Source organism: Aspergillus pseudotamarii (genome assembly GCF_009193445.1).
Source record: "Aspergillus pseudotamarii strain CBS 117625 unplaced genomic scaffold BDV38scaffold_9, whole genome shotgun sequence".
Classification (NCBI taxonomy): Eukaryota; Fungi; Ascomycota; class Eurotiomycetes; order Eurotiales; family Aspergillaceae; genus Aspergillus; species Aspergillus pseudotamarii.
The window spans coordinates 150,816-176,021 of record NW_022475023.1 but is presented as its reverse complement, the minus strand read 5'-3'; the positions used below and the strand labels follow the sequence as shown (position 1 = coordinate 176,021).

At 47.9% G+C, this 25,206-nt stretch overlaps 7 protein-coding genes across 7 annotated transcripts; 2 read left to right on the top strand and 5 right to left on the bottom strand.

Moving 5' to 3' along the window:
- Positions 1 to 3,422: 3,422 nt before the first annotated feature.
- On the bottom strand, positions 3,423 to 4,315 carry BDV38DRAFT_238381 (uncharacterized protein). The gene has a single exon (XM_032053668.1). It carries the CDS (start codon positions 3,703 to 3,705, stop codon positions 3,430 to 3,432), a length of 276 nt encoding a protein of 91 aa, XP_031917050.1. The 5' UTR covers positions 3,706 to 4,315; the 3' UTR covers positions 3,423 to 3,429.
- Positions 4,316 to 4,933: 618 nt separating this feature from the next.
- Positions 4,934 to 6,637, bottom strand: BDV38DRAFT_218478 (uncharacterized protein). Its single transcript, XM_032052752.1, has one exon. The coding sequence runs from the start codon at positions 6,314 to 6,316 to the stop codon at positions 5,051 to 5,053; it is 1,266 nt and encodes a 421-aa protein (XP_031917049.1). The 5' UTR covers positions 6,317 to 6,637; the 3' UTR covers positions 4,934 to 5,050.
- BDV38DRAFT_218477 (beta-N-acetylhexosaminidase) lies at positions 6,638 to 8,859 on the bottom strand. The gene has a single exon (XM_032052751.1). The coding sequence runs from the start codon at positions 8,759 to 8,761 to the stop codon at positions 6,959 to 6,961; it is 1,803 nt and encodes a 600-aa protein (XP_031917048.1). The 5' UTR covers positions 8,762 to 8,859; the 3' UTR covers positions 6,638 to 6,958.
- A 4,695-nt stretch (positions 8,860 to 13,554) lies between these two features.
- BDV38DRAFT_268721 (dihydrodipicolinate synthase family protein) lies at positions 13,555 to 14,505 on the bottom strand (the record flags this gene model as incomplete). Its single annotated transcript, XM_032056828.1, has 1 exon — positions 13,555 to 14,505. One exon carries the CDS (start codon positions 14,503 to 14,505, stop codon positions 13,555 to 13,557), a length of 951 nt encoding a protein of 316 aa, XP_031917047.1.
- Positions 14,506 to 15,412: 907 nt separating this feature from the next.
- BDV38DRAFT_238375 (acetyltransferase SAS4-like domain-containing protein) lies at positions 15,413 to 17,640 on the top strand. Its single transcript, XM_032053667.1, has 2 exons — positions 15,413 to 16,302; positions 16,358 to 17,640. Exons 1-2 carry the CDS (start codon positions 15,564 to 15,566, stop codon positions 17,386 to 17,388), a joined length of 1,770 nt encoding a protein of 589 aa, XP_031917046.1. The 5' UTR covers positions 15,413 to 15,563; the 3' UTR covers positions 17,389 to 17,640.
- Positions 17,641 to 18,959: 1,319 nt separating this feature from the next.
- Positions 18,960 to 20,757, bottom strand: BDV38DRAFT_279437 (neutral amino acid permease; the record flags this gene model as incomplete). Its single annotated transcript, XM_032059016.1, has 8 exons — positions 18,960 to 19,043; positions 19,118 to 19,261; positions 19,322 to 19,519; positions 19,567 to 19,781; positions 19,834 to 19,977; positions 20,028 to 20,359; positions 20,411 to 20,497; positions 20,561 to 20,757. The coding sequence occupies 8 exons, from the start codon at positions 20,755 to 20,757 to the stop codon at positions 18,960 to 18,962; spliced, it is 1,401 nt and encodes a 466-aa protein (XP_031917045.1).
- A 2,804-nt stretch (positions 20,758 to 23,561) lies between these two features.
- Positions 23,562 to 25,093, top strand: BDV38DRAFT_268718 (putative MFS transporter; the record flags this gene model as incomplete). The annotated part of the gene is made up of 5 exons (XM_032056827.1): positions 23,562 to 23,709; positions 23,765 to 24,379; positions 24,438 to 24,674; positions 24,731 to 24,814; positions 24,888 to 25,093. The coding sequence occupies 5 exons, from the start codon at positions 23,562 to 23,564 to the stop codon at positions 25,091 to 25,093; spliced, it is 1,290 nt and encodes a 429-aa protein (XP_031917044.1).
- Positions 25,094 to 25,206: the final 113 nt, after the last annotated feature.

The following is a 25,206-nucleotide window of genomic DNA, read 5'->3' as shown; positions in this document are numbered from 1 at the left end:
ACCATGGATCTACTAGGTTTCGCGATACTAGTCCATACACTCCGAACGCAAATATCAGAGGTGGAAGGTATTCCCAACATGCATGACGAACATCTCCGATCTTAGTGCAACCTGATCTTGTTCAACCTTTTTGTATTTCTTTTTGCATATCATCCAATAGATGAAAGGTAATCCAGCACAGTCGATCATCCTGAGGGCTCAGTCCGCACCAGATCTCCTGGATTTGCCACCAGCTTGGACAGGACGCCTTAGGCGCTAGCTTAATGCACGCTTTTCACTGGGCAATAACGTCGACATTAGTGAGACTGCTTGCTTAATCAATCGGCGCTACTCGGGCGGAATCTCAATTCTCTTCCCCCCGTCTGCCGCCTGTCACTCAATGGTTTGGTTGAACTTCTCTTCCTGGGTTTATATATTTGTTCTTCGAATGTTGACCTAAGAAAAAGTACAAATGGTGCTGAGACTGACATTTGCGATCTTCTGTCAGTTTTGGGTTAGCCGAATCAACCCCACCGAACACGGTCGGTCGGAAATGACTTCCGAGGAGAATTGACAGAGATCTCTCCCATCCCAAATCATAAGATTTCTGATTCTACCACTATCTAGCTTGATCTATCTGCGACAGGGAGTAAGTACCTATATCACCTTCTCATTACTCTTCCAAAGCTGAAGCGTCCTGCGCGGCATACTTGTCTCTTTGCCCGTAGGAGTAATATAAAAGGTGGCAATGTGTGCCACCGCGGTCCTCGAAGTGCATACATTATGTATGTTCTTTTGTGACAGCTGATTCTATTCTCACTGATGTGCGTCCGTTAGTGCTATACAGGGGTATATCACATAGTCCGGTCTAGAATACGTTATACCATCAATCCCTTCGAACTAAACCGGCGATAATATACTTTATTACCTACACCACAATCCTCCACACACAGACCACCGCTAATATAGTGTGAGAGTACCTTGTTGCAAGAAATACTACCTGCCCAAAGGGGTAGTCGGTAGGGTCACACCGTATGCTACCTTAATCCACTCAGATCATTCTACATACCCACAATCTGGTATTCTTCCCCGAAACCAAGCATACCAAACTTCACCGTACGCAAATCACGCTAAACTCGAACCCATAATCACAGGGCAGGCAGTGGCCGACCGGAAAACCCCAAACCATGACTTCACCAAAGTAGTGGGCCTGAACTAGAAAAGAGAACACGCTAACTAGCAATTTTTTTAGTTTGTGGCTCAGCGTGATTAAAGTGGATAGATCAGGATACAGTAACCCGATCGGGAAACCACATGTGGCACAGTTTCAAACTGCACGGGAAAATCGGGCCGCGGAAAAACACAAAGTCTGTGACGACACTTTAGGTCACTTTACCTCAGGGACCTCTCCCGATGACGGCATGGACCTTTGTTTTCCTTTCGTTCTTCTCCGAGATCTGATTCCCCACCGGGAGATTCGGGTTGGGGCTTTTTTTTTTTTTTTTTTGGGTTTTTTTTTTTTTTTTTTTTTTTTTTTTTTTTTGGTTTCTTATTTTTCTTTTCGCACTAACGCTAGCTACGTACTCCTTTAGTCTCCCCGGTTTCGCACATGGAAGGCAGTGTCATCTTTGTCAGTTTCGGCTTCCCCGATTTTAGGTGCATTGTTATTCTTGATCTTTAATTTTCTTTTTCATCTACGGAGTATTTATTTGAGGGAAAAAAATGGAGATGACAGGGGTCATATGACGGGTTCTAAAATCAGCATGTAGAAATAAAATTAAAGTGAAGAAACAAAGAAAAAAAGAAATCCTCCATGGACAATGCCATAGGAACACAATGCAAGTGGGAAATTTTTTCTGCAGCAGCAGCAAGTACATAAGCATCCCCGGGTCCAGACTTCTGACGAAACGCAGGCTTGCCAAGCCAAGCAAGCCCTTCAACGAATTCCGCAGTGGCTTATGTGTGAAAAAGTCTGCAATATGTTAGTCAGTTTGCACATAACCATACTGATTGATGAAGAATATATTTCCTATCGTGAGGGGGAATTTTTTTTTTTTTTTTCCCTTCCCTTTTGAATTGAAGCCGGAGCCAGCGGTCAGGCTTTCCAGATCTGATTTGCAGGGCAGAAGGATCGGTGCCCTTGTGGATTGAGTGAGATGGCTAGCCAACAGGAGGCCGCCATTTGAGGTTCGTGGATTGCGATCCGGGGAGGGAAGTTTCGCGCGGGTTCGTTCCGCCATTATGGATCGATCCCCCCCCCGAGATCCTTCTTGTTTACGTTTTACTCTTTGAGTCTGCTTTTCATCATCTGTATATATATATATATATATATATATTTTTCTCTGCTATGTAGATTGATTGAGAGGACATGACCTCTCGGTTGGTATGATCTGTAAAAAGGACCCTCATCATAGAGACGGATTTTCCACACAGACACATATGGAGACTAGACGAAAGTATATTCCATCGATCTTCCTAGAAATTTTCTTTTCGCCGACTCGGAACGGGAGACAGAGAGAGAGAGCCCGCCTGCAGCTGTCAAAACCCATGAGGCGCAGTTTGAGTTCCTCCTGCGTTGTGCATATCACACAGACTCAGCGACCAGATACTGTAACTACTCTTCGTGGGCACTACCTGTCAGACTGTATGTTTACCGTTTATCGGGCCTCCGCAACTCTCTTCTCACCGCATGTCACTGCACGGTTATCATATTTGGCGTTTTGAGGATACGAGGGATTGGTGGTGCGGACCAGATTTGATTGGATAGATATGGTCGCCGAACAGTCAATGCCCGAAGCTATCGAGGCCAACCGATGGGATTAGTAGTTTAGTTAGCTAGCTTGTTAGTTAGTTCGGAGGATGGGAACCTTTTGTCATCCATTAACCCACTGATAACGAAGGGTGAAGCGATCCCATTGCCTAATCGGGACTTGTGATGTCTTCCTCAACACGCATTCCAGCAATCAACCAACCCAATGTCCATCTACTACTTTTTACTACGTACTAGTCCCGTTGAATCAACTAACCTCATACGCCCAGCTCCTGCCACGACGCCAGACTGTCCACGACGGAGCATCTCCCCATCTAGACGAGTGGCAAAAGATGCTGCGCAAGGCAATTACCCCTCATTAACACTGCCCTGGAGGAGACGAGGGAGAAAAAAAGAAAAAAAGAAAAAAAGCAAAGAAAGCAGCATTAAGGAAGATGCCTCCTATCAAGTGACGAAAAAATCATCATAATAATAAGAATAAAAAAGAAAAAGAAATGGGGTAAGCAACAAGTTCGTCCAAAGTGTAACATGACCCTGTGCACCATCGACATCATTTTTCTTACTCGTGGATCTGATGATTAATCGATCGATAAATCAAATCCCATCAACTTAATCAGTGACCTTACCCAGTATGTCCTGATACCCCGAGAACTACACTAAAACCCCTAGTAAAACAAACCTCATCCCAATAAAAATAACTTACTAGAATGTATAAAATTAAAATCAATGATCATCGACATCGATTCATACCCAACCGCACGACCCGCCAACCTCTCCCCTAAAACCAATCTAACAAGGAAGACAATCCCTAAACCATAAAGCTCAGGGACCAAAATGTACGACTTGATGCCAACACGCCAATCATTACTTCCGTGAATCCCCCCCCCAATCTGCAGGTAACGTACAGAAATGCCGATAATCCATCCCTCCATTGAATCCCCCTGAACCCCACACATACACACCAATATCCCAACGTCAACGCCAAAACACCAACCCAGCCCCCTCCCTCCTACGGGTACCCACACCCCCCTTCCATCCTTCCATCCATCTAAGAACGATACACAGTCAAATCCCCAAGGCTGGCAAACATGGCGAGCTGAAACCACCACTACACGGCCCAAACTTCGCCTTCCTCTTGAGTAGTTGAGCACCCAACCTAAGCCAGTTATTGTTGTTGCCTCACTATGCGGAACCTCTCTCGGGACGTGCAAAGAAGGCCATTGTTAGGTAGCGTAGTGAGGGATGGGTACTGGACAGGCTTAGGTGGGTACTGGCTGCTAGGGTGGTTGTTCTGCGAACTGTGATTTTCGTTGCTTGCGGAGATCTCTGGTGAGGGGCTTGTTGTGGTTGGTTGTTTGGTTCCATGTCGTGGCGTGTGAGGGGTGTTGAGGGTCTAATTGGTTGGAGAAGGCCTTTTTGGGGTTCGTTGGTTATTTTGTCTGTTGTCTGTTGTCTGCTCTCTGCTGTCTATTGTATATTGAAGGTTTTAGTATGTATGAATGGTATGTACCTTGGTAGTAGTTGGATAGTGTGTTTGTTGAGGTAGGAGTAGTACCTTGGGAGTGGGTTGTAGAGGACTAGTCTCTTGTTGGGTTCTTATCAGTAGTCCCTAGTAGTGTTGATTGAAATTGTTTACTCTTGGCCATGGATATCCGTTGTATTGTATCATTCTATCAGAGAAGAGCGTGGATGGCGCCTGTCATTATCATAGAATGGGGTATAGGGACTTGATCTAGGGTGTGCACTTCGGTACATACCTATAAGCACCATCTACTGTCCACATCTATGAGCTACGGCTCATGAGAAGTTCAAAGACGGCCCGAGTCTTCCAACAGTTATCCTGATTAGATGCAGATGGTTGTGAATTGCTATGCATATCGGGAGAGACAGAATAATGGCGATTTATTAAGACTGCGTTCGTAGACTCTAGAAAACTGAACTGGTGTGGTGTGGGGTCGGTGAAGCCGTTTCTTAGGATTGATGTAGATTATGGATGGGAGCTGGCGCTTGTCCTTGCTGGATGTGAGCTTGGTTTCTCCGTGATGATGATATGAAATGATAGCAGCGAGTTGTTATTTAGCATATCAAGTTGGATCGCTGTTTACATTAATCTTTATGTTTTGTCGACGCCTCTACGGGAAATGTATACGTGAGGAATAGCGTTTTACATTGTACTACACTATTATCATTGTCTAAAGTCATCAAACTTCTCGTACATTTCTTGTTTATGTTTTCAAGATAGCATTGAACGGTACGTTGATATATGTATCCAGAAATTAGAACTCGATAAAGGCAATGGATTCAACCAAGCCTCTCTGTCCAGCTGGGCTTGACTGTTCCCTTAGGATCATACTGCCAGGCATACCAGAGAGGGGTAATCGTCAAAGTAGCGAAAAATATCACAAGATTTCCCAAAGCTTGTAGTTCAGGTTGAGAGATACCAGAAGATTGCATAGGAGGAAGAAAGAACAATTGCCTTCGCAGCACTGGAAACCTAGATAATCCGAACGCACATAAGAGTCCGCCTCCCCCCACTGAGAGAACGAAGAACATCAGTTTAGGCAACCAGAACATAGCCATATCAAATGCTTCAAATGATCTGGTTATGAACGGAATGACAAAGAACCACCCTAAGACCACAAAGCTAGACCCCCAGGTAATGGTTGCCATGACCAAGCCGGTATAGACTATAGGTAGAACCAGGGCAGACTGACTTGGTAGCATTCTCGCTACCGTCTCGTACAATATGCCTTTAACCGTACTAAAATCTGGTGGGAGGACCATGAGAAACAATGGATATCCTGGGGAGGGGGAGGGATGCACGTGGATTTCAGTACCCAAGGTATGTAACCACATTTTGGGTACATAGTAGGCACCCAAAACACTCAACGAGAATACCGTCAGACTGAGGGCTTGCAATGGTCTTGAAGTTTCTTTCTCCACCTTACACAAGTTCTCTCCCCAGCATGTTGGCATTGCCCAGACCAGGAAAGCTATATGTGCACTTATCGCAAGGTAGCCCAGCCATCGTTCCACAAAGGATAGTAAACGTTGTATCTCCTCGGATATACCTGGCTGTAGCTCGGCTGTCGGGAGGTCCTCCACGACGTGGGCAAGTAAATTAAGAAGTTCGATGACGACAAACGAGGTGAGATAACAGTACCCCCATGATCTTGTCCACGGAATGCCTTGCATAGCGGTAAGCTTGAGAGCTTGTGAGAAGGATCCTATGAGAAATCCCACCCAACGGATTATGGTTAACTTCTCAAGGTCCCGTACCGTTTCGGAGGGCTCGTCCTCTGCATTGTCAATTGCTGAGAAGCGAATGGAAAGGATCATTTGGGCGGCGAGGGATGGCGATCTTCCGCTGATCCAGTAAGTTGCAAAACGAAAGAGAATTGCAAGACTATCAGCAGCACAGATGAACGGCGATCCACGGAGATATGTCCTGAGCCTTGGGTGTAAACCGCAGACTCTGCCAGAGGGCTGAAACATGGTTACCAAGGCAAGTGGCACAAGTGCCCAAAAGGCACTCTGCCAGGAGACTTGGGATGATGGATCCGCCATTATCTTATGATGAAGAAGACAGTCTCAGAATGAGTTTGTTCCCGAGGTGAAGGAACTGACGTCGTCGTCTTGGAAAAAGGGGAGAAGAGACTGGGTTCTTATGATCGCCCAGTGTTGCTCAGCCTCTTTCTGCGCCCTCTTCAGAAAAGGCCACACACTACACGTTTTCGTTCAACGTATTGCGGCACCACAAGCTCAACTGATCGTCGAGGTGGTTTATTCGTATTGACGCCTTCCACACTCACCACGACCCATGCGGATGGGTCTGTGAAACGATTTGACACCCAAACTCTTCTTGCCTAATCAAGTTTCCAATTTTTCTTTCCTATTGGTGCTGCAGCGCCCTGCCTACGAAATCCTGTATATTGACTACCGTAATTCCCATGGAGAATGGCACCTTTTAGACCTATATATCTCAACCATGAAGCTTCCGTAGGGTTTGTAATATCTCCTGGATTGTAACACACACCAGCTGCTCGATTTCATGTGGCTGGTAAGAAGCTAATCAAAATTAGATAAGTAACACTGAAAACCCTGACAAAAGGGTGGTATCCGAAAGGTTGGTATGTACATCCCCATGCTATTGCTTAACCACCCAAAAATAAAACCAAAGTACACGCGCAATCAAGTGAGCAACTATGTTTACTGAATTGCAGTTTGGTTACGGTAGAGATCGCAAGCGTGAGGATGTTGCAGGCAGTACTTCGGAACCAGAGCTTGAGCCTGAACACCATTCGCAACGAGGTATTCACGGAAGTTGAGGATACGTTGGGTCATCTCCGTGGTGCGTTTCTTGCCATCGGCGTCGCGGTTTCCGGACCAGACGAGCTCTGCCAGAGCTGCAGCCCGAGGCCAGAACATGCTGGACACGTTGATATCATCAACTTGCTCGCCCCAGAGAGGAGCCGTCGCGCCAATGATATGCTTGGTTTGCGCCTCAGTGAGATTGAGGGTGAAGTCGTAATCGTAGATCCGTTGCCAGGTTTTGTAAGGGGCGCACCACGATCCTCCATTGCCTCCATAGTTGAAGTTAGGGGTATTGGCATCTGGATTGGACATTACATTGTACCGCGGGTCATTGGTGACGAAGCCTCCGTGACCACAGTCCAGGTACAGGAAGTCAGAGGAGGACACGATGACGTCGTAGCCTCTAGCTGTCAAGTTCGAGATGTACTCTAGACCATTGTTCCAGCTCTGCATTACAATGTTCTTGGGCACATCATGTGCATTCTCCGCGGACAGCGCAATGTCCTCCCACATAACCAGACGGCGTTCTTGACTGTAGTTCTGGAAAATAGGCACGGCATGATCAACCCAGTATTGAGCCAGGTCGTGGTACGTGCGCGAAGGATCCTCGGCAAACCACTTAGTGACGTGGGTGCTAAAGTTGAAGCAGTTGGGTTGGATTTCGTCTCCTCCGACATGGAACCAATGGTCAGGGAAAATGTCCGACAGTTCCTTGTAGACATTGCCGACGACCTCGTAAGTTTTGTTGTAGATGATGTCAAGCTGACCAGGATTTGGCTCAACCGCGGTGTGGAGAGGCCACTCATCATTGGACCACCAGGAGTCTGTGCAAGTAACCATTTCGGGGTCAACTTGCTTCCAGCCTGAGGAGGAGTGACTGGGCATGTCAATTTCGGGGATCACACGAATACCACGAGCCCGAGCATAATTGACAATGTTGCGAACATCATTGCGCGAGTAAATCTCATGGGGCGAGTAAGCATCTTTGACCATCTCGGGATAAGCGTCGACCCAGATAGGCCAAGACTGCGCATCATCTATGTGCCAGTGCAAGACGTTGAGCTTCGAAAGAGACATGCCCTCTAGCTGTTCGAATATTTTGGGCAGGGTGACGAAGTTCCGACCCGTATCAAGCATGATTCCACGGTAGGGGTAGAGCGGAGAATCTTTGATGCTGACTGGCTCTTCGATAATCAAACCGCCGTGTCCATCAGATATGACCAGCTGTTGGAGAGTGGTGAATGCATGCAGTGCACCCCAGACGGTCTCGGCGTTGATCGTGATGCTATCCGAATCTTCCTCAACATTGAGCGTGTAAGACTCATCAACGCCGTGCTGGAGATCGGCCTCCGTGTTTTCGACCTGTACATTAACATACTGTAGCGAAGTTGAGGCGCGCTTCGTTTTTCTGGAAGCGCCCGCCGTGGGGGTTGGGAAAGGTTCGAAGGAGGAGATGGGAGCTTCCGTGGCAGCGGGGACCCATCGCAAGGCGACTATGGTCTCCCATGCACGAGACCATGCATCGGACACAATACCATCATGCGAGTCAGTTTTAGTTTGCAGCTGCAGCTCTCCAGCGATGGCTTTGGGACCGGAGGAACCCCAGGAGATCTCACGCGGAGCCGGTAAGGGATTGACACCGACGGCGACGGCTGAGGTTGCCGTGAAGAGCACGGTGCAGATCCCAGAGATCCGCATAATTGAATGATATGGTTCGAGTCAACCCCTGCGTAAAGAGTCGATTATCGCATAAGGGAATGAAAAAGAAATTGAAGAGAAGGAAATTTGCAAGCAGAAGTGCAGTAGATAAGGCTGTGGTTGAGGGAAAGGCGAGAGCTTAAAGGGCTCGACAAAATAATCGATACTAGCGAGTGGGTTCCCTCAAGGGCTGGTAATGTCGATCCCTTTCTCCGTTGGCATTCCATTCACCATCCTTTCTCATTTCACCAAGAACCTGCAGCGGAACAGAGGGATCGAGGCTCGGTTCGAGAATGAGACCCAAGTGGATTCCGAAGGAGCGCCTGAAAGAGGCTTAGACCTGCACATCATTGTTTATCCTCCCTTATACCGTACCATTACCGCCCCCAAGAAGGGGAGTTGGGTATAGTCACCGTACCAGTCGGCTGTCGCACTGCGGCAACAACAGTATTAAAAGGTTACATTTGGTTACAAGTGTAACATTCATCATCACCCTTCAATTTACTTGGTATTATCGAAGAGGAAGTCTTAAATTGAATGATACCTCCCCCTCTTCCCTCTTCCCTCTTCCCTCTTTATCCTTGTTTGGATTCCCCTCTCTCACTCTGAACTGCTACAGTGACATCGTTTGAAGACTCTGTCTTCAATGTCCTTTATTGACAGATCACTTTATTGTTCCCCGGACATGGATCGAAATGAAATGTGGAGACGTTCCTGACCCCTTCCACTTCCCAAAACCCCCACCCCGCCAACACAACCATGGATCGAAGAATCTTATACTATTCTTTGGCATTGCCACGCTCCTAACGAGCCAGAGCAACCGGAACAGTTCCATTATCAGTCATGGCAACTTTCCATTCCTCCCTTGCAACTTTAACTGGCTGTCAGTCCTTCAGTACAGATCTTTTTTGTTTTTTTTTTTTTTTTTTACGAATCACCCAAGCGAGCTTCTAATAATAAACCACCGGGTTGCGCTTGTGCACTTATGCGAGTGAGGAATCAATCCGTGGCCCAAGCACAAATAAAACTACCCAACAGAGACTTCCAACGGATGTTCATGTGAGATACATGTCTGGACTGGCGTTTTGAACGAACCAAGACCCACGTGAGGATGGCACGCCTTACAGTCGAATTAGCAAATCATGGACGAGATCCCATCAACGTTTCTATATTAAGAGGGAGTGGTTGTCCGCCTGCTCCCACTGATGTCTCCACCGTTCTCCATGTTACCGTGGAGAACTCATGTAGGAATTGGAATGTAAGCCGGTTTCCCATTCGGTGCACGGTTCACCTCCATATTTTTGTCAAAGACCCACGCATGAGACTTGGAGATACCATTCGGGGCATGCTATTAGAACAGAATGTGCTCCGACTTGACTAGAATCAAGGACTGCGGAGCTCCAATGAATCTAGGACCGGTAACCAAGGGTATTTTGTCACCGATGCTTCTGCAGGGGAAGAAGTTTGAGAGATCTCCATCGGTAATCGCGCATTCCTGGACGATGCTTGACGAACTACTTTCGGTGGAGACCGGGTTTACGCCCGCCACTCCATATTGTTCCACTATCGGCACTTGAACCGATGGATTGACTTTAGAGAACATTGTCTCGGTGAACCCACGAAACAGAGCGCAATTACGGACTCTTGAGCAAAGCTCGCTTTATAATATTGACAAACGCCCGAGATTCACAATTGCTTTACGCGTTATCCCACTTCACAACTCCAGTTATTAGCAATCACTCGCCTGTGATCCTGTGAGAAGACAACTATACCATCTGCATGTGTCAAAGAAGTCATACAATCATTCACAGACTGTAAGTTAGGAGCGGGGCTAATCATTATACGTCTATCTAATATAATACAAGTAAGTTACACTATTCATACATTCCAACCACCACACTTCTCTCACCACGAAACCTAAAGTAATCTACATAGCGAAAATTGATCAATGACAAGCCTGCCTTCAAGCCCTCAACCTAAAGTAATTCCACGGCAACAGAGCCACAAAGCCAGCCCCCATAGCTGCGACTGCTGCCGCCCAAAATCCCGGGTCGCCCAGCATAACGACACCCCAGTAAGATGGTAACCAACGGCATTCTGCGCCGACTCCATAGCTAGAATGGAAATGAAGCTCATCCCACAGGCAGTCTTAAAGGCGTGCTTCCAGGGAAGCCTATCCCTTCCACGGACGAGGAGGACTGTTTCGAGAGTCAAGGAGGAGATGAGGCCGGATGCCACTTTGTTCATCTTATTCATTCATATCTGGTATACATGTATGATGTTTGAAAGGGATACAGAGCGTTTAACTCTTGCCACGTTATATAATGTTTTCCAGAATGTAGTATGTCTCTCAACTTACTAGAAACCCCCATAACAACCCCTCATTCCACAAATGCTACGTAACAGCCACAAGGCACTAAAGTCGCCCATTGTACAGCCGACCAAGCAGCGGAGGGTATTCACACCGGCTCTGGACCAGGTTGATTTGTCTGCCCAAAAGCTAGTCTTGATATAGATGGTGGTGTCGTAGATTTGCATGTTGATTGAGACTTTTTACATGTCGACGGCGTGGGAGACTTCTTGATTGGCGATATGGGAGGTTTTTCTGCGAATGAAATGATTAAATTGTACTTCCGGGATCCTGGAACATGTAATCCTCCTGGGGAAGGGAATCGGGGGTCTCAAATCTGGAATTTATGGGTTGTTATTATACATTATCGGGATTGTAGGACGGTGGTTTACATGGAATGGACCCTTTTTACTACATTCGAGCCCCGAGCCGTTCCTGATCACTTCCTGCCGCTTACCGACGGATCACTGTGTCTTCTAGCGGAATAAGTTATACACTACTAGAGTTATCTCGTTGACTAGTGTATCTTTTTGGGAGCTACAATATCGGGTGAGGATGTCATAAAAGCGAATTTTTTTTTGATTAAAAACAGCCAAGAGATGCTTGCTGTATAGCCATGATGTATGTGTTTTTCCAGATCTGAACAAGGCATCTCTGGTAAGAGATATTAAGGTTACGATACGCACTCAAATCCCTTTTTCCACGTTCAGTAGGTTCATGTGGTTCAAATAAACTGCTCAGCTACCACATTTCTATACAGAAATAGCCTTCTTCAGGGTGGTCAAGTACATGTAACTTGAACCCTGATATCTTAAAAAGCTCTCCATGTCCACATTTCTAAAAAGAAATACGTGAAAAGGATATGGTAGAATCAGACATTGCACTACACGCAATGGCCACAGACAGCCCTGGAAGCGACCTGTGCCAGACAGACCAATCCCCGATTTGTGCTGCAATCGAGTGGGGTACAAACCCTAGTATGGTGTTATGCTATGACCAGAGCAAGATGATGGCGCTGTCAGTGACAGCACCACATGCTGCTAGCAAGCACCTGACAGAAGATAAACCTAAAGTAATCCATGCAACTCCCATGCACCGTTCAGGATACGTCGTTTGGATTGTGTTGTTATATACCACTCGGGTTCTTTTCTCCTGGATGGTTATTTCCATACTCCCGTATCGTTCCATCGCGATGGATCATTATGGTGCCAGTAGCAGAAGTTATGAGTATTTCTATCCCAACGAAATCCATGCAAAATATCAGCAGAACAAAAGATAATATAAGGTTACCTAGGTCATCCGGTCTGTTGCCGGCGTGTTGACTACTTTTTTGATGCCCGTAGTATACTTAACACTGTACTGGACAAGCTGTAAGCTTCACTCTTCGTCAGATGGTTATGCTAGCAGACAAAGATTAGACAGGTACGATAGGAAGGCCTTAAGGAAAAGAAAGCTCAAACAAACATCAGAAAATATCAGTATACTGAATTAACAAAGAGGAGCACTATATTATATAGACTACCCCACTTAATACTCGCGACGGAATCATTGTTTTACTACTTCGGCCTGAGTAAACCTACAAAGTTATAGAGTAAGCGAATCTCAGCAGTCCAGTACAAAGGCATTTCATAACACCAATTTATCGAGACATGAGAAATGCAAGGAGTTTCGCTTTCTCCGGAAGTTTTCGTGCTGGGATGACAATAAAACTTCGAACTAGAAAAGGTCGAGACTAAGAAACCGTATCAGGAGGATGTACATGTGGAACCTCTCAGTGTAGAGGATCTGAAATGCTGTAGGACATCATTGGAATTATTGCCGAAGATGAATGACGCGCTGGCATATCCAAGCAATCCTCTCTCTGTTTTCCTGAGGCGTTTCCTCAGAGTGGAGACCTTTGGTCTTCTTCGCTTTGCTCAGACTGTCAGCACAGTTTCATACGTAGTATAATACGCACCCAGATCTATTTCAACACTTCATGAGGAATGTGTTTGCCAAAAGGTAATATGATATCATAGTTGAACTTTTATTCTGTATTCATGTTGTGAACTTGAAGCTTTGACGAAGGTATAAATATGTTAGGGTTTTGTCACTGGTTACTCACGTGCTGATTGATACTATCAACAGTCAGATAGGATGAAGGCAGACGGCATAGATGTTAGTTTACAGCGCATGACCAAGAGTGATGCTTTCTTCAGGGCTGTGTTATACCTTATTACTGTATCCTTCAAAGGGGGAAAGGAATCTCATGCTTGTTCATGTTGAAACGGGTTTGAGGGAAATGACTTCGCTACACTGGTTCTCTAAGTTTGTTGCAAGTGTGTGTTTTCGTCTTCAACCCTTGATTGAGGTCGGGATTGAAAATTGATGGATAGATTACGTCGCCTTCGTATCTTAATGCAGTCTGTGTAATTACATGGTATAAATGAGAATCATGAGTATTTTACGCCTTCTCCAGCCGTCTCTCCAGCTCTACTGCTTCGCTGAATGCTTCCTTCAAAGCTGCCGCCTCCTCGGCCGACGGCTCCACGCATGGCCGGCGTGGCTGTGCGCCATATCCCCGATAGCTCTGGAGTGCGCTCTTGACTGCCACAAATCCCCCCTTGATCGCATGCCAATCTGCTCGGGCTACGACCGCCTGAGCCGCCTGGGCTTCCTTCACCTTGCCCTCATTGTAGAGTTTCATGACATAGACACACGACCGAGGAATCAAATTGGCAAGGCCGCCGATGACACCAGCACCACCGGCGACGAGGGTCTGGAGGGTGAAATCAGCCGACCCGCCGAACGTCAGGAATTCTGGTTTGGCCTGGGCGGCAATGCGGGCTAATTTTCCGGTGTTACCGCATGTCAGCTTGACACCCACAATGTTCGGGTGCTGCGAGAGTGCTAGGATGTCGTCGGAGGTGAGGTCCAGACCGGACGATGCACCGGGGAAGTTGTAGATCAAAACCGGGACGGGGGATGCAGACGCCACGGCGCGGAAGTGGTCGCGGAGGGCCTCGGTGCTGACCAGGGACTTGTAGTAGCATGGTGGTAAGACCAAAGCATAGTCGCCTCCAGATTCGCCGGCATCCTTGCACAATTGAATGGTTTCACGGGTGGACGAGCCACCACATCCGACGATGACCGGCATCGACTCGGCGCCATGGGCGTCCAATGCCCGACGGGTAGCTGCTGTGATTGTCTTCCGTTCGTCTCTGTCTAGGTGAACTGCTTCACCGTTGCTGCCTTGTACGACTAGACCAGTGACTCCAGACTGGGCAAGGTAGGCGGCATGTTTCTCAACGGTGGGGACATCGACATCTTCTTCGGGGCCGGCGAAGAAAGCGACCGTTGGAACGTAGAAGCCGGGGGTCAGAGCGCGTTTTGCTGATATTCCGATTGGAGCCATAGTGATGTGATTGTGAAATCTGGGGTCGCTAAACGTCCATGAGTGAAAGAGCACGACAAGTTAGTGGGTAAAGTTGGACTTACCGGTGAAATGAGGTCACAGGAAAGGAAGCCAAAAAAAATACAATAGGGAAAAAAAAAAAAAGGAAGGAATTGATAGGAAAGAAGCAGGGGCGACAGGATTAAAGAACAAAAGATATGAGGAGAAGGGAATGTGGTTCCAAAGAGGGGGGCTCGCATTCAGTGGCACCGCATGTCCAGTATAGTTCCTTTCATGAGCCTATGATGCGGATGATTATTCGCAAACCCCCACGCACCCCACAGAAGGAGGGGAGGAGATCCGACGGGGCTCATGCTTGGAGTTTATTGATGAAGTCAATGTAAGGAAAATTCCCCATGCCACTACCCCCACGTTTCTTGTCTTGGTCTGGGGTTCAAGGCAATTGAAACTGCCATTCGGGGAATAATCTCGTGGATCATGATCAGGGAAAAGGACGAGCGCCGGAATTAAGTCCGAGAGGAGGTGACAACAACATTATTCTTCTTGATAGTATGGATGCGACGCAAAGGTTTCGAATTGAATAGGAATTGTTGTACGTTTTCCATCGAGAGACGTATGAAGCGATTGTGTGATGGAGAAGATATGGAGAAAGCTCTGGGAATGAATGAATGAATCGAAGAAGTAAATCTACTCATTAATTACTTTAAACCACAAGTAATTTTGCTAGTGATGGGAATCAGGAGTTGGTGTACCGTTCGGTTCTGGTATTGTATTTTTGAGCACCCATACATACTGTACCATACCTCACTAACACTTCCTGCATTCCTCATCTTGGAGTGAAATGGCCGGAAAAAGGAAGTCGCCAAGAATAGAATACGGTAATGACGGGTCACAGAGCATCCCAAACAGCGCGACCGCAGCGTCAAAACTTCCCCAACAAGAGAAACAAAGAAAAAACACCCTGAAGATTCGGATGAAAGCGAGGTTTCTAGCTTGGGACAGGGGGACCGCATGAGACCGACCTTACCTGCCGTCAATTTCCGCCATTGAAATCCCCAATGACCTCGACCGTCATGGCTGTTCGGTCATCTCTGCGCGTTTCTGTGCGACAAGAAGAACCCAACGACGACGACGACAGTCGACCATCACCGTCGAAGCGCCCTCGTCTGAATCCTCCTCCCTCGTCTCGTCGGCGCAAGAGCTCTCCTGACTTACTTGATACGACGACTGTGGATAGTCCCTCCAAGACCACCCCTAATAATAAAGTCGCTCACATCCGGCGCGCCCCCTCTTCCCTTCCGCGCCGTTCCTCTGCGCGCCGACCGCTTCTCTCACCCTCCCATCATCATCCGCCCTCCGACACCCCACACGCTACACATCTCCGACTTCACCGCAATGAGACCCCCGCCGCCGCCCCCTCGCTCCTTTCGCGTGAATCGCCTGATCCCCTAGATACCATTTCTCCCGCGACCACGGACATCAGACGCTATTTTGCGAAAGCTACTCCTTCCACTACCACGACTACCCCCTCGACTCGCAGACGTCGTGTTGCCGATACGGATCCTTCTCCGGAGTCCGCCACAAAAAGTCGGGTCCAGGCGCCCTCTCAACCTACGGAGTCGCCCAACGAGAACACTGCGACTCCGTTGGAACAACCAACCTCAGCGCAAACCACACCGGCCGTGCGGGAGCGCCGATCGCTTCGCTCGCACGATGGGGGTTCCAGAGCGAGAAGCGAGTTGGCTCTGTATTTCCCCAACTACGAACAATTATTGAGCTTAGAGCCGCCGAAGACGGGTACGCTCCAATGCCTGTCGAAGCGTTTGAGAGCTGCAGACTAACTCGCTTCTAGAGTTCCTTGCGGTCCATACTGCCATCAAATTGATCGATGATCATTCCGAATCCCCTATCTCCTCGTCAGACCTCCCCGCGCCCGACACAGACACCCCGTTCGGGAACCCTCTACTCCAGCTACATGACTGCGAGTCGATCAGTCTCCCCGAACCGCAACAAAGCGAGCCTAGTGATACTCCCGAAGAGGACCCCCTGAGTGAAGGCGCATACTTCAAGGCTCATCGGCGAAACGAACGGCAAGAAAAACAGTTGCGAAATATTGAGCGCGAACGGGCCCAACATGAGAAACAACAGCTGGATCGTCTCCTGGACGAGTTACAGAGTCAGGACTGGCTGCGCGTGATGGGAATCACCGGTCTATTATCCGACCAGGAAAAGAAACAATACGAACCAAAGCGAGACCACTTCATTAAGGAAATCTCTGCCTTGATCCAGAAATTCAAGATCTGGAAAGAAGAAGAAAAGCGACGCAAGGTCGAAAAGGAGAAGGCTTCCGCCGCCGCCGCCGCCAATCCTGCAGCAAATGCGGCTGCAGAAGCCCAGGACAGTACGACACAACAACTACAGGCCCCTGGCATCCCAGACTCCGAAGCGGACGACTCCCCTAGCGTGTCCCTCTCGGACGTTCCAAGCTACAGCGAGCCCCCGGATATCAATGATGTAGATGCCTGGGCCGCCCGCCAATTGATTCAGGAAGCTCGGTCCGCGACAGCCGGGAAGAAACCGAAATCAACGGCGTCAGAAGGGCGGAAGAAAGCCAAGCCCATAGAACCGGAGATGCTGCAACCCCTGCCACCTCCCGTGGATGATAAGAAACCGTTTACTTCGTTTTATGCCAAGCGTCACCTGCGGGACACGGCACTGTCGGCGCATAGGAAGGGCCGGACCCGATTCGCCTTTGGCTATCCCGTTCCAGAGCTGGAAGAGCAAGACTTTGATTTACCACCGGAGATCTTGACACCCGAGGCGATTGACTCCTGTCGACGGAAACGAAGACGGATGAAGCGGGCTAGTCGGGGGTCAGAATAGATTATTGATTGTTGTATTATTAGAGAGTAATTGCATTCGAGAGTTTGCACCGTGGCTGGCCACAATACTGTGTGATAGTAAAGCATTATCCGATCATCACATGAGTGTATCCGTAGTATGGCCAACACGCTCACTACGCGACATCAAAACCCAACAGTCACTATTGCACAGCACACCGTGATTGTCTACTACGCAACTGCCATGCAAGTGTGGTATTCTGTCCTAAGAAAGAATGAAAACCACAATATCAGGGAAATACCTTATCTGGTTAGCGTCATCAACCTGAGTATGTCCTTCCAACAACATCTCTGGAAAGTAGCACCATACTACCTGTTTTCATCGCCTTCATGGTTTCTAATCCCAAATAGACACCGTATTTGGCCTTTCCATACTCAGAGCCTAAACCATTCCTGTTTAGCCTCAAAGACTTTGCAGATGACAACCGTCCCAGCAGCCAAGGGAGAGAGGCCTGCAGCAGAGCAGGTGTTGCGGTCTAAGTAGATGAGGGGCTGGAGATTTGCCGGTCGTGAAAGATGGTTAATGTACCTTCAAAGGATAGACAAGATGCATAATATCAGGTCATACTAGGACAATCCCTTGGCAGAGAAGGGGGTTGTGCATCGGCTTCGATTGACTTTGTAGGCTGATACGGCCCTAATATTGATAGACAGATTAGGAGTCCAGATACCGAACGAAGGCAACCCATGCTTGCTCTGTCTGCTATAGCTTGTTGTCGTATGCTCAATACTAGCACAAAAAGAGAGAAGTATCTGTTTTAGTGCTGATTGATCTCTATACGTTTAGAGTTTACTAGCAGAATATTGCGCGCTTTTGATATACCGGTCATTCTAACACATTGAATATTTATTTTTGATATGGCTTGCGCTGAGTAACAGAAGTGGATCAGACCCTGCTAGACTACGAGAGGGGCGTCAGAATCATCGTCCAGAGTAACAGTGGGAGATCTAGAAATCTTTACCTACGCCTTTTCCCGGTTCCCCAGGCCTCTTTGAGCTCTGTATACTGTATCCAACCCGTAATCTCTCGGTGCCCGTTAGCTGCAATTAGTATTCAGTAACAGAAGCTTCGCGACTTGTTGAGATGCAATACTTAGCTTGTCTAATGATCATCCTCGACTTTTTATTGTGTATCTCGAGGTATTCGCTGTATAGGTATGAGTGGCCTTGGAGCAAGTCGGTACTAGTGTAATTATATTGAAGTGGGCTTGCGCGTGAAGCTTTGAGAGATATTTAGGGTGGGGTGTTCATCAGGCATGCAAATCGAATATGCACCCAGAGAATAAATGGCGGGTGAGTGGCTCAGGAAGCGGTGATCTGTGATGTGTGGAAGACTCACTGAGCAAATTCCTGAGTACCCTTACTAAAGTGGCAGTGTCCAAGAGAGAAAACCCACAGTCGTTCTAGAAAATCTGGTATAAGATAGGTACATATATACAGTAGTCATACCATCACATAGTTACAAACGCCGTTGGACCCAATCCCATATCCACCGGATATATATACGCACGCTGTATCGCATCAAAACAAGTCAAGACCCAAAACTCCGAAACTCTACGCATTATTCGCGCAAGAGAAACTTGCGCTACTCGGGTCATCATGGATGGCTTTACCAGAGACATAAAGGCCGAGGCCACACTGTATATTCATGAGTTACTGACCTGTCGAAAATGGGTACGGGGGTTGGGGCATAGGATAGTAAGCTAACTCACAAGTATGGCAGCGACAGCAATAGCCATCAGGTTCACGAAGGTAAGAAGGATTTTCTTGGGAGAGGAGAACCAGAGACCTTTGTTCATATACAGCCAGAACATTCCGCTTAGGCCGAAGGTGAACCAGCTCGCGAAAAGCGAAGTCTGTTATTGCTGTTAGTGTATGAACGATAGTCACTAAGGTTGAGAATATAGTCCACATACAATCAAGCTGAGAAGGTTACTGAAGACAGGAATAGCTTCGGCGATGATCCAGGCGAGGATCCACAAACTCGCGGCAATACCGACCCAGGAGCTGACGGCGACCCAGTCACGCTTGTGCATGCGGTCAGTGCCACGGAAGATACGGATATAGATGTATTTGAAGGCGATGTGGCCGTTGATGACACCGGCGATGATGATCTAGTTTTATTAGTCATTGTGATCGGCTAGGTAGAGCTGTGACTTACAGTTGGCAAAGCAATGCCGTAGGCAACTTTCGAGACGACAGGGCTTGCTGACCCCAGGGCAGGGGAGGCGACGTCAACACCGCCGTAGCGGTAGATGACTACAGCTGCAATGATGTATAGGGAGATGTCGATGCTCTGTAGTAAACACAGAGCTTTGGGGAAGTCCCGGGGATCCTTCAACTCGGCGGCAAAACCGAAGAAGGCGGCATGTCCAGCTGATTTCGTTAGAAGAGATTGCTGATCTAGCTGAAGTGAATTATAACGCACCGAAAGCAAAAACAATGTTCGTGACAGATGTAAACCCGTGGACCAGGTCAGTCTTAACCGTAACCTGCATGCTCCCGCCGCCGGGAGCTAAGATGCCAACACCGATCATGGTGATGATAACAGCGGACAGAATACTGATGAATGCTGTTGCTTGTTAGTATTCGCTCTAGAGTGTACGATCGAGGGTCCCTTACAAACAAGCGATAGCCAGGACATCTTGGCTAGCGTCCGAGGCAAGGACAGCACAAAGGATACCACCGCACCTACCACACCAAAGACAATGGAGCAGGTACCATGCTCAGTGAGGGTGTTCATAGCAATAACGAACGTGAGTATATGGCTGGCCATGATAAACACTAGGAACAATGTCTGGGTTATCCCTAGTAGTTCACGCCCAAACTTGCCCGCAAGCACCTCGCCCGCATCAGCCATGTTCGAGATGTGAGGATATTTCCATTTAAATTGTCCAATCACGTAGCCAGTATATGTGGCCAGGGCTCCAAAGAAAACTAGGATAATGAGAGCGCTGTCGATATAATGTCAGTCAATGTAGCATCGTCTCCATGAGTGTGCGTACGGGACTAAGCCTAAGCCGGCGACGGCCGCTGGTAAGGAAAGGACACCCAAAGAGACTGTCTCGGCGACCATGAGCAAACCGCATTGCCTATGGGAAGAATGAATTGTCAGAGATGTTGCTCAGTAGTCGTTGAGATTCCCCAGTACACACCACCACTTCAGAACCTTGTACTTGACTTCGGCAAACTCCTCGTCACCGAAGGCATCTTGCATATATGGGGGTATATCTTGTTTCTTCTCATCTATGTTGAATGATTCCTGGTCGGTGGGCATACGCTTCTCCTGCTCCTCAACCTGCTCCACATGGTTCGCAGCGGGGGATAAAGAGACAATCTGAGGAGGACTCATAATGACCACCTTTTTGCTATGTAAGGAATGAATAATTTTACTAAAGAAAAATTATAGCAAGTGGAGCTTGCGTGAGAGCGAGAAAAGAAAGAGAGAGAAGGGATTCCCGCTCAGATATATGAAGGAACTTAGAAGGCGAGGACGAGCAGAAGAGCTGCCTGATGAGGAAATTGGCAGAGGGGGGATCGGGAGAAAGGGGAACACTAAGAGGCTGTAAATCTCGCAGCTCAACCTATCTTTGGCTTCCAAGCTTATCTGTTTCGAATCAAGAACGAGCCATACCAACCCCGTATCCTGGCACTAACCCCAGTCTCCACCAGCGTAGTAGCCCGTCTCAGTTCACCTGTCATCGGTGGCAAAGATCGCTTGGTTTCAGTGGGTCGCTGCCTGGCCAGAACGAATCATGAATATGCGATGTAATAGAAATTGCCAGTACCCAGTCTGGGCTGTTGGAGGCCCGCAGTCACATTCTGGTGTGGATCTGGGGAAAGATGGAGCGAGGTAGTGGCTGATAACCATTGATGCATGTTGAACACGTTGTCAGCTGTTTGATGCAAGGGGGACTGAGAAATCGATCTAAGTATCTCAAGGCAGATACTACACGTAGAGAGCGTAACTAACGTTCCTCTGATGCCTAGTTGTTCTCCATACTCTCGATAGATGGTTTAATTCCGCCCAGAGCGGTATAAGCTTTGGCATGGCGTCGTGGACGAATGCGGACGGTCCCTTAATATCCGCATTGTATCCAATCATTCAGACTCAAGTAGTGTATATGCAGATCTGCCGTCATTGCATGAGCACCGTGACATAATTGCTTCGTTATGTAAATGTACAGAGAGATAGCATAGCCTCTTTGATAAGGTGCGGTTATGCAACTGTTCTATACTTCTCTACAAATGAAAATGTAAACCAAGCAAACATTATCAGCGTTCTATGCCACATTGTTTATCTATGGAGACACAGCCAACCCTGCGCTGCTCTAGGTACAACACACCTAGGTGCCCACTGAGTGTACAGCCTTGCTGAAGGTTAACGGTCTAAAGAGAGTATCTATTGTTAGGAACTAATTGGTTTCGTCTCGAGCAAATATGCCTCTAGGTTCGTCTTGAGTTCAAATGCTCAACCTTCTTCTAGAAGGATAAACCTAAAAAGAAAGGAAAGGAAAACTTTTCACGTCAGCGGATAATTTCCTGCAATGATGTTTGAAGGTTTAAGCCAAGTGAAGTACTCGTATACACTGCTCGGCTACCCTCGGCCTCGGAAATGTCCCGCAAGGAACACGAAAACATTGATCCCGATTCCGAAAGAAAGTTCCTGAGGTTCCGCCAAAAGTATGTACGTACATATGTATAATACCCTGATCAGCGGAATTTGGGCTTCACCGTAATCATTGATATTCCGAACGTGCTCAATCTCACCAAGGAACGCGTACCCCAGATCGGCTCAACCCCAGATACCAACCCCCCGCTGCATCTCCAAGACAGCCTAAAATGCACCGGATACTACTCAATGGGGTCTTTTCCCCGGTAATTAGTTAACAGAATCCCCCGTGAATGGACGAAGTAATAATCATTACCAAATAGTTATTCCGAGGTATCTCGAACAAGCTCTCCCGCGGTGCCCGATTGTGGATCGGTTGCGGTGAGTACCGCCTCAACCGACACGGCTTTCATAAATTAAATTGCGGGTATTTCCACCAGGAAAACATCCGGTTCCTTGTTCACGGTCTGGGGTCCGGGGTAGCCGCCCAGTGATTGATGCGCGATTTATCACTATCCCGGACGAATGGGGATTTCGTGATTTCTAGTATCCAATGGTTATCTTTTTCTGGGGAAGTTTCTGTTAGTCATTGTTCCGGTTAATGTGTTCTGGTTCGGTCCACAGGTGGTTCCGTCCTCATTCCGGGGAACTACTAGTAGATAAATCAAGATCGTATCTCGCATTGCCATAAATCCAGAGGATACGTCCTCTGAGGCAATTGGAGAATTAAACTGTAGATTAAAAGATTGTGTCTGACAGTGGCAATTGACCGTGGTGTCGCAGATTTTATCTGCGACACGGTTCGAGGACCCAAGGACTCATCTAAGGACCTATCCTATTTTTCGGTTCCGGTTTCCACCTGTCAATGTTTATGGGATTTGACCGAACTGGTATGGTTCAATTGAGTCTTTCTCGTCCGTGACGGGCCAAGAATAAGCTTATTTAAGGCACTTGTATGTAGGCTTGAAAAAGTTGGTGCTCAATTTGAATTGAAGTGCCTCAAGAGGCTCAGCCTTTCGACCTCAGATTTAGCTTTTCCGCCTCAGGCGAGACCGAAATCCTGCCGGGCGTGCGGGATCTCATTTGGAATGAACGGGAGGAGCGAGCAAAGCAAAGGTCGGACAGTAAGTACTTGGCCGAATACGTACAGGGCACCGATTGGCCAGCCCTAGATCAGCGATTGGAAACTCAGACAACGATTGGGCCGTCCAACATTTCAACTACTAAACCGGGATGTTTTTGGCTGAGATGCCAATATCTTCACCCAAACTGGATGAGACCATGAGACTTCGCCCGGGAATACAAACTGAGGCAAGCATAAGCCTTCTGAATCAAGGTCACCCCTCACATCGCCAAGGCTTGAGTCAGCTCGCTTGGACCTTCGTAATAAATTTACCCCTCCACCATGTCATTCGTGCGACCGAGTCGTCGTAGCCTGGCATAGACCCATCGTGACTCGGGAGCCCAACATTAAAAGATATCGAAGCATCATCTGCTCTTCGCCGCTCCTCCCTCTGCGACCTCGGCGGCGAGAATTTGCAGCCATGGCTACCGAGACGGGAAATAACCATGTCGCGCGAGATAACGAAAGCTCGACACCCGAGCCATCCTTCTACGATCAGAAGGATGCTCGCCAGGTTCTGGGCAGAATAATTAGTACAAATTTTGCGGTCATGGTAGCTGGACTGAATGGTCTGTATTTCTGATTATGCAGGCTAATGGAGAACTCTGAACTGACCGAGTGTAGACGCTGCCACGGGTGTCCTGATACCCTACATCCAGCCAACTTACGAGATAGGTTTGCTGCAAGTCTCATTCATATATCTCGTTAATTTTACTGGCTGGCTCTGCGCCTGCTTTGCCAATATTCATGTCTGCTCCAGGCTAGGAACGGGAGGCACGCTACTTCTGGGCGCAACGGTACAATGCCTCGGGTATGCACTCATGTTCTGGCATCCGCCTTATCCTCTCTTTATGGCCGCCTTCTTTTTCACGGGTATGGGTGTCGCTTTCCAGGATGCGCAGGCAAACGCGTTCACTATCACTGTGAAAAACGCTCATAGATGGCTGGGCATACTCCATGCTGTTTATGGATTGGGAACTATCATTGCTCCACTGATTGCTAACACAATCGCCTCGCGGACGCCAGAATGGCACCATTACTACTTGATCGTGTTCTGTGTGGGCATTGTGAATATCTTGCTCCTCGCTTGGACCTTCAGGCGAGGTCTTTTCCGACCGAATGTGCAAGATGCTAAGGATACCGCTGGCAGTGAATTGAAGGCTACACTGGCCAATCGGTCGGTGTGGATCCTGAATGGGTTCTTCTTCCTCTATGCCGGTGCGGAGGTGGCTTCTGGCGGTAAGATGCCAAAAACACAAGCCGATATATGTCTTTCACTTTCAGCTAATCTGGCCAGGATGGATTGTTCAATTTATCATCTCAGTAAGACATGGTGACCCGAAGAAAGTAGGTTATATCGCCTCCGGGTTTTGGACTGGCTTTACCGTAGGCCGGGTTCTTCTCGCGGACATCACACACAAATTTGGTGAGCGCCGAATGGTCTTTGTCTATCTCGTGCTGGCCCTGGCGATGCAGCTTATGTTCTGGATCGTTCCGAGTATTCCCGTAAATGCTGTCGCGGTTTTCCTCTTGGGTATGTACTCTGGACACCCGCAGCAGAAATTGATAGAATGCTGACAATCCGAATAGGCTTCTTCATAGGGCCGTTCTACCCTGTTGGACTGTATGTTCTTACTGAAATCGTGCCACAAGAGCTTCATGTTGGGGCCATAGGTATGTCGACCGAACATCGTCTTTCTTGCACATCTTACAGGCTCAGTTCCGCTTTGCTAACTCTCTGGAACAGGCTTCACTGCGAGTCTAGGACAAGCTGGTTCGGCCGCTTTCCCCTTTATGACGGGTGCCATAGCCTCGAAAGCAGGTGTTCAAGTCTTGCAACCGATCATGGTCGGCTTGCTTATCGGCATCGGCATATTCTGGGCCTTTATTCCGAAACAGGGAACCATAAGACTCGAGCATGACGACGATGATAACGGTCGACTTATAAACTAAGATAAACAAGTGACGTTCTCGTTGATATGGCTGATACAAATTCGGTTCTGGATTTTGCCCCTTTAAAAAATTTCCTGCATTTATTGATAGAATGTTTTGTTATGATTAGACTG

What these genes read in the sequence shown, in the direction of transcription:
- BDV38DRAFT_238381 (XM_032053668.1), bottom strand. Translation starts at nt 3,705, where the DNA reads ATGTGTGGGGTTCAGGGGGATTCAATGGAGGGATGGATTATCGGCATT.
- BDV38DRAFT_218478 (XM_032052752.1), bottom strand. Translation starts at nt 6,316, where the DNA reads ATGGCGGATCCATCATCCCAAGTCTCCTGGCAGAGTGCCTTTTGGGCA.
- BDV38DRAFT_218477 (XM_032052751.1), bottom strand. Translation starts at nt 8,761, where the DNA reads ATGCGGATCTCTGGGATCTGCACCGTGCTCTTCACGGCAACCTCAGCC.
- BDV38DRAFT_238375 (XM_032053667.1), top strand. Translation starts at nt 15,564, where the DNA reads ATGACCTCGACCGTCATGGCTGTTCGGTCATCTCTGCGCGTTTCTGTG. An exon ending in CTTAGAGCCGCCGAAGACGG is followed by an intron (nt 16,303 to 16,357) that starts GTACGCTCCAAT and finishes ACTCGCTTCTAG; the next exon opens with AGTTCCTTGCGGTCCATACT.